The sequence below is a fragment of the Platichthys flesus genome, chromosome 14 (assembly GCF_949316205.1).
Source record: "Platichthys flesus chromosome 14, fPlaFle2.1, whole genome shotgun sequence".
NCBI classification, from domain to species: domain Eukaryota; kingdom Metazoa; phylum Chordata; class Actinopteri; order Pleuronectiformes; family Pleuronectidae; genus Platichthys; species Platichthys flesus.
In genome coordinates this window covers 4,640,624-4,654,389 of record NC_084958.1, presented here as the reverse complement: position 1 = coordinate 4,654,389, position 13,766 = coordinate 4,640,624, and the positions used below count along the sequence as shown (strand labels likewise).

Here is a 13,766-nt window from a genome sequence, read left to right as displayed (position 1 = left end):
TCTCTGGGCTGGCCTGGCATAATAGCTACAGACCATGTTAACTACGGTCACAAGACCACAGACAACAATCCCTACATCTACTGCCTTCTCAAAGCTGCTCATAAACTGAGAGCAATTAATGTTTTAGTCATTTGTATCTCTCCATCCGTCGATTACCAATTTCAAAAGGTATAAGTTGTGGTTGGCAGCCAGTTTATGAATTGAACTCATGTCCTGTTTCCTGTGCCATATTTGTAATTTTTTAACACATACTTTAGGTATTTAATAAGAAAAAAAAAATGTTTTAATTTGGAATGGTGCAACGTCTAATGTGTTGTTGCAAGGTGTGTCCTGCTTTGTCTGACCATCATTGCAAATCAAACACACATTCTGCTTTCAATGACCATAAAACTGACAAACTAAAATTCTTTCCATTTGAAAAGCAGGAAACATTATTTTCATTTACTTGAGAAATGATTAACTATTGTCAAAATGGTTTGATATTAATAAACTCACCAATGATCATGTCCCCAACATTTAAGCAATATCTTTTACTTAGTCTTATTTTCGTGGCTTTTGGCCATTGCTGATCATGATAACATGCTCCATGCTCCCTTATCTGGCATAACCTTTTTGACATTTCCAGTCTGGTTTCAGCCCCCTCCATAGAACAGACACGGCCTTGATAAGAATCATCGATGACCTTTTGATGGAAAGCTGACACTGGACTGTTGACCGTTCTCACCCTCTTTGATCTGACTGCAGCCTTTTGCACCATTTCTCATAATATTCTCCTTGACAGACTGTCCTGCATCGACATCAACAAACCTTGGACTGGTTTAAATCATATATTTCTGGCCGCACTCAGTTCCTCCAACTCGACTTTTTTCATCCCAGCCATATCCAGTCAATACTGGTGTTCCCTAGGGTTCTGTCCTGGGGCCCCTTCTGTTTATCATCTATTTGCTTCCGTACATTTAACATACATTGCCATTGCTATGCAGATGACACCATCTACATGTCCACCGATCCTACCTCAATCCTCCCGCCTGCCTCCCTCTCTGATCGCCTACAGGAAATCAAATCATGGTTCTCCTGCAACTTCCTCAAACTCAACAGTGATACAACCATGGTCCTCCTTTTTGGAACCATCTTCCACCATCAACATTGATAATTCCTTTGTTTCTTCCTCCCCTTAGGTTACAAGTCTTGGTGTCATCCTTGACAGAGGACTCCATCTTTCCAAGCTCATATCAATAATTTTACTCGGTCCGCATACTTCCATCACGTAACATTATCACCTCTTCCCGTCCCTTACACCAAACAGCGCCACCATTCTCTTTCGAACCCTGGTTACATCCTGCAACGATTACTGTAACTCCCTTTTTACGGTTTCCCTCACAAATTCCTTCATAAACTTCAACAAGGGCAGAACTCTGCCGTCCGCATAATTTCCAGAACCTCCTCCATTAAAGCAGCTGCCTTGGCTTCTGGTCAAATACCGCATTTTCCCCCCAGATTCTGCTCCTGACCTTTAAGGCCATCCATAATCCCGTTCCTCTATACATTTCCGAAATCCTGCAATTCGACACACCCTCAGATCTACCTCTTCCATTCACTTCACTGTACCACCTGCCCGTTCGACCACCATGGGATCTAGAGCCTTCAGCCGCTCTGCTCCCCTCATCTGAAACTCCCTCCCACCAGACATTAACTCTCTCTATTTTCAATTCCTGTCTCAAAACCCATCTTTTTGGCATATTCAGTCAGATTTATTTGTTTTAATTTGGCCAACCTACAAAATGTTTTATTCACTGTTAGTTTTATTGATCTTTTTAAAACATTTATTCTGTTTTTATCTATGCTTTGTAAAGTGACCTTAAGTGCTGTGAAAGGCTCCTCTAAATAAAATGTATTAATATTATTAACATCACTGATGTTCTCTGACTTTGTCCCTGGTGATGTTGCTGCATTCATTAAACTCACCAAGACATGCTTTAAACAAAGTGATTTTACTGGTGGCTGTGAATAAAACCCTGGATATGAACAAAATTGTTCCTCTAAGAAAGAAACGCTGAACAATTAACTGTCCATGCTGGCCTTAAGTTGCATTAAAAGAGCTGTGTGCTTGCCAACCAGTGTCTGACACCCGACATTTACAGTGATCATATCCTCCTGACATAATGAATATGTCTTATTACAGGATGATTTGTTGCCAGTTTTAATTTTTCAGGGGAATTCATCTCAAACCTTGGTTTACAATTCACACTAGGATCCCACCCCATGCTGAAGTGTCGACTCAAAAGTAGAAACTGTTTTGGAGAGTTGTGGAACTCCTCTTGCCAATTATTGATAATAAATTTCCAACCAATCCCTCCTGGAACAGCAGATCTGCAGCAAAAATGCTGTCTTAAATTTGTTTTCACGGAGCAAAGCTTCAACAGAATATGGGTTAAGGGGATTGTGATGAATAAGCCGGATTACAGCTACTGCACTGGTGTTACACTGTTTGTGAGTAAAGCTTGTTTTCACTTTGGGAAATTCTAAGTAATGCAAACAACTTCACAAAACTTAAAAAGCATAACTGAAATGGAGATTCAACAATATTTTCTAAGAAGGCATTCGGTTCAGCAAGAGGCCAAAGAGCAGCTGGTTAGTATTCATTTAGACAGTGAAGGCCCAGTGTGGAGGAGGGTTCATGCTGATGCTGTGGGGATGCACACTGTCATTCAAAGTGAAACTCAGAATGCTTTTTAATTAATTGACTTGTTTCTCTATCCATCAACATGCTTGAATGCTGGTAAACATTATGCGTGGTTGAAGTCAACAACAAGCGATAGAGCAGACATTATGAGAGTCAATGGATCAGTTGTTTAAATGACAGAAAAGCAAACACTCATGTATTCACAACTGTAAGGAACTTTGCCGTTGGTTTTTATATTTAAGACAAATGAAAATTGAATTTTAAATTCTCAAGTGACCTTTCAGTCAACTAAAACAAGTCTTAACAACTACAGTCGGTGAATGTAGAATTTATACTAAGCAAAAGTTTGTTTTGTATAATTAAGATTCTAGGTTAAGTTAATATAGCTGCTTTCACACATGCACTGAACTCCAGCTAATGTGCTGATACATGGGCTCTACGTGAAATTGCAAATGTCCAAGTGAGAGCCTTTAGACTCTCTCCTGAAATTTCTCCAACAAGTCCCCTAGTAAAGATTCTGGAGAATGTCCAAATTATGTCCAATGTTGGAACACAGCAGGAGATCATCCGGAGCAAGCAAGTGGGTGAGCTGATGACGTTTCAAACACGACAGACGCAAAAAAAAAGATTGAGGATACAAATATAAGATGAATAAGAGGAGCCATACGCAAAGTAAACACAGACGAAGACACCAAGAGAGCTTTTGGTGGTGAGATCTGGTGTTAATGTGCTGCAACCAAAATCATGTGATCTCCGCAGCAGAATGAATACTTTACGTCCGGCCTCTGTCTGCTGCTACACCTCTCACCTGAATCCTTCAGAGAGTTCTGTGTTGGTGGGATCGTGTCTGAGCAGAGAATCTCCTGCTGCGTTGTTCATGCGTGAAACTCTAGAGATGTCTGAGCAATTGGGGGTGTCTGAAAACGGGTTTCAGTTGCATCATACTATTTCCCAACAAGCAGAAGTTTTCCTAATGACAACTGTCAAGAAGTGAGAAAGTAGTTGGATCACCCAGTAAACTTTTTTTACTGAATCCAATTTTGGACAGTGAGAAACTAAAACTAAGACATTTTTCACATATTTTCAACTTTTCAAGGTAATATATACAAAATATATATATAAAAAATAAAAAAGACAAGAAGGATAAAGTGCAGTTGTAGCAACATCATAATTCAGGTTCAGGCTTCATCTTTCACTTGACAACATCATCATAGTCCAATGTCATTACATGAGGAAGTCATATATTTTGATTCCCATTACAGGCAGGTTGGATTAGATGTTCACTGCAAACCCATAACAACAACAAGGTGAAACTACTTGCAGCAGCGGATGTCCTGTCAGCTTTGTAAATCTGACAAGAAGATTTAAGAAGGACACACCGCACTCAGGACTCATGCAAAGCACAAGCACAAGCACAAAGCAGTTTAGTGCCCATTTCACTGGCAGCAATATAAAACTTTCTGCGGCGTGGACCTGAATTGAACCGGCCAACTGATTGTTCCAGAGAGCTGAGGAAGCTTGAATGGGCGGCAGTTAAGCGCTGACTTCCCTCCAAGCCCCTGGCCCAGATGTGCAAATCACTGCCAGAGCAAATACAGTTTGAGTCTCTCCCAGAGGGCAACTTTACAACCTAACCTCCCGCACAATTTATGACACAACACCAAAAGGGTACATTTCCAACAGCATATCCGGTTTTCTCTGACACTAACGAGTGGCTGCAGTCCTGCAGACGAAATTTACTGTCAGTCACCGAATCCCCTCTTTTCAAATTGTTCCGTAGATGCTTACACAGCGCGGCAATTTGACAAGGAAAATATGAGCTGTTGTAAAAGTGGATATAAATTGCAGGAAAACTACCACACACAGGTGTGCATTTAAAAGCTGATACTTTTATTTCAAATGCAGGCCTCAATACAATATGGATTGTTTTTCCCTCCCAAAAGTGAGGCACACAGCTTTGAGACCATAATTACAGGGGGTTGGCTACAGATAAGGGGATCGGAAGTGGGACTGCATCCACCAGCAGGACACAGCTGCTGGTCAGAGGGAGACTGTGTAGCACTCTACTGTGTATTATATAACCAATTGAAATGGTGACACTATCAAACCTGTAGGCTTGAAAGGTGGCTGAGCTCATGTCAGGTACAGTGTAATGCAGTAGGGACACATTAACTCGTAAAGTAAATGCAATATCTCTATTCTACATCATCTGCTCCCCCATGAAACCTGGTTGTAAGGTGTGTTGCAGGCCTGAATTCTTAAAGCATATTCATAATATTATTAAAAAAGCCCTTTTATCCTTACGCTGTGTCTGTGTCTGTTTAATGTCAATATTTCTTAAGTCACTGTGAAAAAAACTATAGGTCTATAAACCCAAAAACCAATGTCAGACATTCTGTGTTGTCAGAAAATCACAATGCCAAAAACAAGTTACAGTTACAGTTTACAGGGGAACCATTATGATCCTGCCAATGGAATCAAATGAAATGGGAGTGCCTTTAAGCTGTGGCTTTTTATTTGCCTTTACCAAATGTTGTATTTATAATATGTATATGCCAAGATATACTAACTAAAATGTAACTGATTAGAAACACAGGACTGTGCTGTAAGTATTTTGCTATTAAGGCAGACAATGGACTAAGGTCGATGACCTCTGACAAACAGTTCAGGATAACAACATCTGTTATTGTATCAATATGAAACAGAGCATTTCATACTAAAATTGCCAGTTTGTGAAGCATCAGTTAAACTTAACATTACTTTGGCTTAATCTGCCAGCGACTTGCTAAATATTCACTGAGTCGCCTAGACCTGAAAAATGTTTGCCTCATGAATCTGTGAACAGATACATTGTGTGTGTGTGTGTGTCAGACAGAGAGAGAGATAAATGGGAATATTACTTTGGAGGTTATCTTCTGATGATACATTTCTGGCACTGAAAGTCAACAAACATTTGATCCAAAAACATATTTTGCAAGATATCTGTGCATAATAGGACCAGAGATACAATCCAAAAAGCATAAAACTCTAAATAACTCATGGAAGTAATTTATATATTCAACGCGTTGTAAATGGTGCAATTGTTAAATGGCATTTTATGGTAGAAAATAGCTAGCACTGCCTTACTGAGGTGCTTACAGTGTCCCTGCACAGTAGGTATTGCCCCTGTAGTATTTGTATTGATGCTTGGTTGGCCTCTACTGTGAGTTTACACAAAGAAGCAGAGATTCTAGCCCCATGTATCGTAGTGAACTGAACCATGAGGCTCACTAATCGTAAAGATGCTTCGTCAGATTCAAACAGCCATGAAGTGGTCGAGTGGATCCTTGTTACCAGAACCTCATAAGCGTTATGAGCTTACACAAACCACATTCAGCAGGCGCCTTATCACAGTGCTGCTGGAATGCTGGTACAAATGTAATTACTGCATCTCATCAAAACAGCCCAACAATGTGAACGTAAATGTCTTTTATTCCGGAGAAGACATAAACACAAAAGTTCTGCTTTTATAATTCCAAGCTGCGCCCCTTTACTTTCACAAAGAAGCTTTTGTTAAAGCACCAAAGGAAATCAAGAAACGAACAAAAGGAAAAAAAATGAACAAATAATTAAATAAGAAGCTGCAGCTGCTCTGGGGTTTGTATTTGGGTTACAGGGGAACGTCTTGCACCAGCGATGTGAATTTGTGTCGGGCTCCCCTGTGCGAGTCTTCATTAAAAGTTTTCTGCAGCGGAATGCATACGCAAGAAAATGTCAGACACAAGTTCAGACTCATTAATATGCACCACCGGTCCTGAGATATCTATTGTGCCGGGCGTCTGCCTTCGCTTATTTCCCTCCACTCCGTAACAAATTAACTGCTGTCGAAATTAGGCCTTTAAATGAACTATTCCAACTATTCAAAGAGCGGCGCTGGTCTCATGGTGTAAACACTCTTTAATACTGCAAACTTCATTAGGGACCTTCACAGGACCACTCACAGTATCCATATGTCTGTTAATTAAAATAGACATAAAAATGATATAGTCATGACACAGTACTGTGGAGCCGAGGTACTGAAAGGTAGAGTTGACTCAATCTACTGTGATGCTGGGTCTCCAGAGCACTGCACAACCACCACTAGGTCAAAGTAAAAGAAAGGTAATTCACGATTTCAAGGCACTGAGTAAGTTTTACCTCTCTACAGTAAAAAAGAAACACAACACTGCTACTAAATCTTGTGTTCCCCTGCCCTGCTTTTAAATCTCAGATTTTCTTCAGGGCAGGGTTTAGAACATTTTTAGACCACTATCCATGGAAAAAGATATTTTTTTCATGCAAAAATGAAAAAATATTATTTGGTTCCAGCTTCTTATTTGTGAAAATACTACTTTGAAGTAACAGGATTCATGTTATTGAAAATTCATTATCTTTCGATTTTTGACAAAACAGCAACTTTCTAAAACAGTCATTCTGGATTTTAAGAAAATGTGTCAGAGGTCTCTTTGTCCTTTTTTTCTTAATTATATGCAGTTTCATACTTATCGGTTTTCATCAAGAAATAAATCAAGAAATATATATCGACTTGATTTATAATGAAATTAATTGTCGCAACTGTACATTATTAAACTACAAAGCCGAACCTTTGCTGGTTACAGCCTCAAGTGGGTGGATTTGCTGCATTTATGTGTTGAACATTATAATCAAGTTACTTTTGGACTTAAAATAAACAACATGAAGCTCATATTAGGAGCTTGGAGAGTGTGATAGGCGTTTTTTCACTATTTTCTAACATCTCAGAGACAAATAGAAAAACTGCAGTTATGATGATTTCACGGTAATCATTACTGAGTTAATAGCTGTTAATGTCAAACTCCTTGAAATTCTTTGTTGTTAAAGTTCTGGAGCTAAAACAACAACCATGCCCCCTTCTAGCATCTTTGTAGTGCAAGTCAAACTTACCCAGCATGGAATTCAAGCAAGGGACAAGGTTTGCCTTCACCACTCTTTTGGCACATCACAAAATACTGCTTGTGTGGACATTTCCTGTCTCACCCTCTCAGTCGGGCTGACTAAAGGAAGTGATGTTTTCTTGAGCCTTAAAAGGATCTGAGGAACATGTCATAAAGAAATGGCAACCTTTCATTTTACACTTTATCAATCTGCCTACGTTGCCTCCTGAGTGAGAATGACCCTTTAGGCTATGTTTATTAATTTAGCTGGTCCTCTGTCTGTCCCTTGTCTGTCTTACTGATATCACACTGTAGCTTCACAGCACTACTGTACCACATAACTGTACCTAGTTGTTTAGGCTACCTGGGAGGGGGGAGGCTGAACAGGTTTTTGTTTTCATTTCTATTTGTGTTTTTATTCCTCAGTCCAAATGATTGAAGCTAATTCAGGAACCTGTCAGTCTTCGGGCTGCATAAACTTTAAATAACTTACTTAAACATGGTTAGGGATATTTATACAATATTTTTATTTATTTATTTATTTTTTTTTTTTTTGGGGGGGGGGGGGGGGGGGGGATTTCCCAAAGGTAGGGCTCAAAAGTTTTACTTTTGTACTAATACAAACACAGGTATTAAATTGGAACTAACACAAAATACTTTCATCAAGACTCTTTCCTTTCATTTTTTAATAGGGACAACAAAACTGTGAAAATCAATATGGCGTTGTCATAACTTTAATTAGTTGAGTTGTAAGTGATGCTTCAGAATATTTTAAATTTTCTCTTCAAATTTAAATGTATACTCACATTTACATAATAATGCTGTTGGGGTGTTATAAGGTATCATGTGTTGTTGTAGCTGGTAAAGACGGATACAGCTCTGAAATCCTACTGATTTTAAGATATGCAAATTAGACATATGAATACACACATTTCTATGAACGTGCTGTGGTCTAGGAGTTCGAGAGTTGCACATGTTATTGGTTTATTTCCAATATACTTAAATGTCACGTATTTTTCGTACCCACTCCTCCTGTCCGATCAGTGTGTGCTTTCTAACAGAACATAAATACAAAACAATAAATCGGGCATACTTAGAGAAAGTCAATTGTATAGACGTAGCAGATTCTCCCTGAAAAATGTTAGCAGTTAAGTGTTGGGTTTATATAAACTGATTTATAGGTTTCTTTAATATAGGACAATATGGTGAATACCCCTATACGTTTGAAGGTCTTCTGCACAATTTAAGATAACAAGATGATAGCAGGCGTTGGGAGCCGTCAGCCGATGTTAAGGACATAATCTCAGTTGTGTTCCTTAGCTTCACCAAGAGTTTTGGCCTTGAAATCAAAGATACAGGCTGAACATGAGGGTACACTGAGGACAAGATAGAGACTATCCATTGTAAGTTCTACCTCACTATTTAAGGCCTACCGGCAGTTGATGTTATCAGGTGTTAGTTACCAGCAGCCGATGTTAGGGACATGGGTTCAGTTGTGTACCATAGGGTCATCAGGTGTTTGAGCGTTTTAATCACAAGACACCCTCTTCTAAGGCAGGCCCACCACAGGTTGATCAGACCTGGGTGCATGTCCCTAGCATCTTGGTGCCAAGTTGAGCTCTTTCCTCCTGATCCAGAGTCTGAATGTATAGTTGAAAAACTGTTTATCTTTTAGTATAAAACATGTGACAACTTTCAAACACACAAGATGTAAACTGACAACAACGGAGAAAGCTAAAAGGATAATTTGAAAGAGGCTGTTCTTCTAGATGGATAGACGACACAGCTCAACAGATCCAAACGCCAGACCTACTTTTTAACAGATCCCATGCTGATTGCTGTCCGGGCTCGAAAGAAACTAAAAATAATTGCAGACACAGACTCCCAAACTTCTACTCCCAAACACAACAACAAAGTCACAGAGCTGACCATTGATGTGGCACTGGAGACCACACAGAGTTGCTCAATGCGTATCAACGGCTCTCACAACAACAGATGCAGCTCCTCAGGCCCTCCGGCTCGTCCTGATGTACAGAGGAGATTCAGCACCATGGACAGCGGCCGGATAACTTCCACAATGCAAAGCGCGTCACTTTGAGCCCAACTCACATGAGCCTCATGTCCACGCTCCTCCGGACACCTCCGAGTAAAGCTGATTTGATAAAGCCGAGAAACTAACGGGGGGATTTAACCCGTGGCCGTTTTAATCAGATGTCAAAACACGCAGGATAAAGCAGCGCAAAACAACAGGATAACAACAGCAGGACATGAGGCTGAAAGTTGGAGGAAAGTGACAGGAGTTCAGTTGCTGCTCTGTACCAGCAAGTACATTCCTACACATGTGCTTACACACGGGTGTGTGCTAGTCATGAAATACAACACACCAAGCAAGAAAATACATTCACTTTATTTAATGTAATAGAAAACAATACGCTGCGGGTTTGTTAGCATTATGATGCTATGCGGCCTATTTTTTGCAATAATAAATAGCAAGTGTTAATTTAGCCCCAGTGTCAGGAGTGAGAGGAGCTAAGCTAATTATCAGCAACTACCCGACCAAAAACATGTATTTATATGCGATGAGACATACAACCAGCTCGTTGCGTTGTTCAAGTTGTGTGTTGTGGCTGTTGTGGAGGCTGTGGTGTTTATAAAAACAATCAAAACATGGTGTGTAGCCAGGCCTAGGCTAATAGACGCTCCGGTGTGATCAGGGGAAGTGAGGCGGCTGTAATGTGACCGGTGTGCGGCTAGCGAGCCGCGCAGACCCGGCCGCGACTCGAACACTCACCCAGGACGAAGAAGGGCAGCTCGGTGTTCTCCAGGTCGTCCACCACCACGACGTCCCCGGGAAAATCGTTCCGCACGGAGAACAGCAGCTTGGGCTCGGAGGCCGACGGACTGTGCATGATGCTCAGGTCGTTCTCCCGCAGGAAAGGCAGCGCCGACACGGTGACGCTCTTCATCTTGCACTCGGTGTCCTGGTTCTGGTCCTCGTCGCCGTTCAGACAGCGGACGCTGGCGATGTGGACGGCCAGGAGCAGCCACAGCAGCCCCGGCAGCAGCAGCTTTGGTCTCGGCCCCATGTTACTGATGCTCGCCATCTCCGTCGCTCCGCGTTCCTCTTCCCCTCCGCGCTGCTTGATTCGCTGAGCAGCGTCTCAGGCCGGCGGATGAGAGAGCAGCTCAGTGAGTGAGGGTGAGGGGTGTGTGCTCGTGTGTGTTCGTGTGTGTGTGTTTGTGTGTGTGTGTGTGATACACCGGCGGGCTCTCCCAGTGAGGGAAACAAACGCCTAGTGTTTCCTCATACAGCATCGACCACAGAGAGGTTTTGTGGATACAACATGAGCTGTGACTGTGATGGCTGCTGAGTGTTTTCATGCTGTTGACCCCCCCACGGTAATTGATTGCTGAACCGTCTAAATGACTGTGCATGATTACCAGCAGGACATGCACCCACAAAAACCCGGAGGGTGGAGGGGCTATCACCAAAAGCACCACTGTTTGTAAATCAATGGTAGCCCCCTCATATAAATGTGCCTATCTTCTATAACACCACTGAGCATCATAACTCGATTTCCTGACCTCTCTGATTGGCTGGCCACTCACCTTCAGGCTGTGTCTGAAACCATGCGGCGTGCCATGACACCTCAGAGGTCGCAATTATCGAATTGCTAAGAGAGAACCTCACCACTTGACTTTGAAATCCAAGATGGCCACTCCGCACACACGGTACTGTCCAATTACTGTTTGTGAACGTCTTACTTTGGTTTGCGTATGCGTTAAATGCCATTTAATGCGTTATTAAGAACTGGTAAATATTGTTTTTGTGCAACTGGAATGCAGTCAGCTCGGGTTATATTCGGGTGTGACATCATTCTATTGCCCGAGCTCCGAAGTATAATCCCTCACTAATCACTAACCAGTTTCTATCTACCAAATAAAAACGTTGGTCTCTCTGTAGAACACATAGTTCCCAAACTGTTCAACTTAATGGCTTCACACTTGTGTACACGCATATGTACTGTAAATTCCCAGAGGAAGTGCTGTGCAGAGTTTAGTGCGATACATAGTAATTGAATAAACGCTCTGTTGCAGTCAGTAGGGACGTGGTGGCCTGCTAACAGTCTGTGAATTGAGTTGAACACGTCTTCCTCTTCTTCCTCGGATGAACTACAGGATGCACTTTGATGCCTTGCTGTGCTTGTATTTACATTTATAAGACACGTCAGGCTGTTCCTGCTGCCCTCGCTCCTCTCATCTCTCCACGGCGAGCGCAATGCATGATGGTATATATTTCTCAGTAAGTGACCATCGGTTGTAGACTACTTTTCATGATGCATTGTGGGAAACAATGAGTCCACTGTATAAGGTATAACAAACCTCACTAAACAGTTGGACACCTCTAGAAAAATGGCAAACTCACTGTGTAGAGTACTATGTGGTTATTAATGAGTGATTTCGGATACTAATAGCTAAACACATGTATGACTAATCACATTGATTAAAGCCTAAATAGAACACAGCCTAATCAATGTGATTAGTAAGACCTGTGTTTAGTGACTATTCCATTTCAAAATGGCTGCTGTGAAAAACATCTATCAAAGCACAGGTTGAATTCATAGAGGGCCTGTTCTTCTCATTTTCAGCTCCATGTTTTCATCCTGGGATTCCACTAGGGCAGCTTTGCATAATTCACGCTTCAATAATACAAATAAAAAAGAAGTCCTTGTTTATCTCAAAAGTCTGTTTAGCTGTCCCTCAGTTGAACCTCTGACTGAAACAGGCGAGATTAGCTCAGGCCTTCTTACTTCGGATTGACTTCATATCTGGAAATCTGCAGAGATATAGGCAAAATGTAAAACTAAGTAAATAGTGGTGGTAGTTTAAAAACAGGAGTACAGGGAGTGGACGGCACAAACATCCAAAGCAGCAGAAGTTAAAGCAGGACATCTCTTCATATAATAATATTGTGTTTAATACCTGCTTTTTGTATAATGAACTGGGGCATTTAATCTTTCAATTAAATTGGTACAAATAATAATTTGATTCTGTTAACCCCTGTTGAGAGTTGTATATATATTTGATATTTATAAATGTCCTAAAATGCTGTCTGCTGTCAGAAAGTTACCCATCGTTGCTCAGAAAATGTTAATTCTGCTGTAATCAAAGAACTGTTTATTAAGCCAGCATCATACTATTTCTATGCTGGAGTACATTCAATATACTAACACTTGAATGAGCCGTGCTATGAGCAGTCCACATGTAAAGGGAGGAAAAGGTTTTGAAATGGGAAGACTTGTACGTTGACAATAAAGACAGAACAGGTGGAAAGAGGTCATGTGAAATAGTCGGGATTTACCTTCTAAATAACCTCATGTTGAGCTGGATAATACAAAGCTCTCAAGCACTATCACAAACAAAACAACAATCTGAGGTCCTGCTGCAGACAGTCACAAATTATCTGTGTGTGGACATGCACACATGAGTAAACACTTCATTTACAGCTGAACAGTTTCACCCTCTTCTCCACAGTTTGACATGACATGAGTCACTGCCTCACTCGAGCATGTGATGATGCTGCACACCACCACCACCACTCTTACCTACACCTATGAGCAGATGGCCTGAATAACCCAAAAGGAATCATACTTGACCGCAATTCTCTGACATTATTTCGTTTTTATTCCAACAATAAGTGTAAATTAAGACACTAGAGTGCAAATATATCAGACTTTATTTATATAGCACATTTACCAACAAAGAAAAAGTAACAGAATTACTTCATATAATAACAACAACCCTTCCCCTCCCTAAGTACATGCACATACAAACAAGCACATATCAGCACAAATACAAAGCAAGGGCTTAACAGAGCACTAAGAAAAAGATAAAAACAAAAGTAAATATAAAAACCCTTCAGTAAAAACAGGAAAGTGAGGAAAGCCTATCTGACAGATCTTAAGGACTTACAAATGCCTTAACCTAATTGGACCTGCCCTTTGTCCCGAAAATGTCCCACCTCCCATCCAAAAGGGGGGGTTTCCAGACACATAGCCTAACCTTGGTGAGTGTTTATGTTACCACACAGTCAGAAGAACAATCAGAAGAATCAAAAGGGTCGATGTAATCAACCCATTACATCTTTTGTT

The 13,766-nt window shown here is 41.0% G+C and overlaps 1 protein-coding gene across 3 annotated transcripts in view; it reads right to left on the bottom strand.

Annotated features, from left to right (window-relative positions):
* astn1 (astrotactin 1) overlaps positions 1-10,766 on the bottom strand; it is a 423,107-nt gene extending 412,341 nt beyond the window's left edge. For all 3 annotated transcript variants that reach the window (XM_062404910.1, XM_062404912.1, XM_062404911.1), the window contains exon 1: positions 10,406-10,766. In XM_062404910.1, coding sequence (XP_062260894.1) covers positions 10,406-10,718 — 313 coding nt within the window. In that variant the 5' untranslated portion in view covers positions 10,719-10,766. The remainder of the gene's footprint in view (positions 1-10,405) is intronic.
* Positions 10,767-13,766: the final 3,000 nt, after the last annotated feature.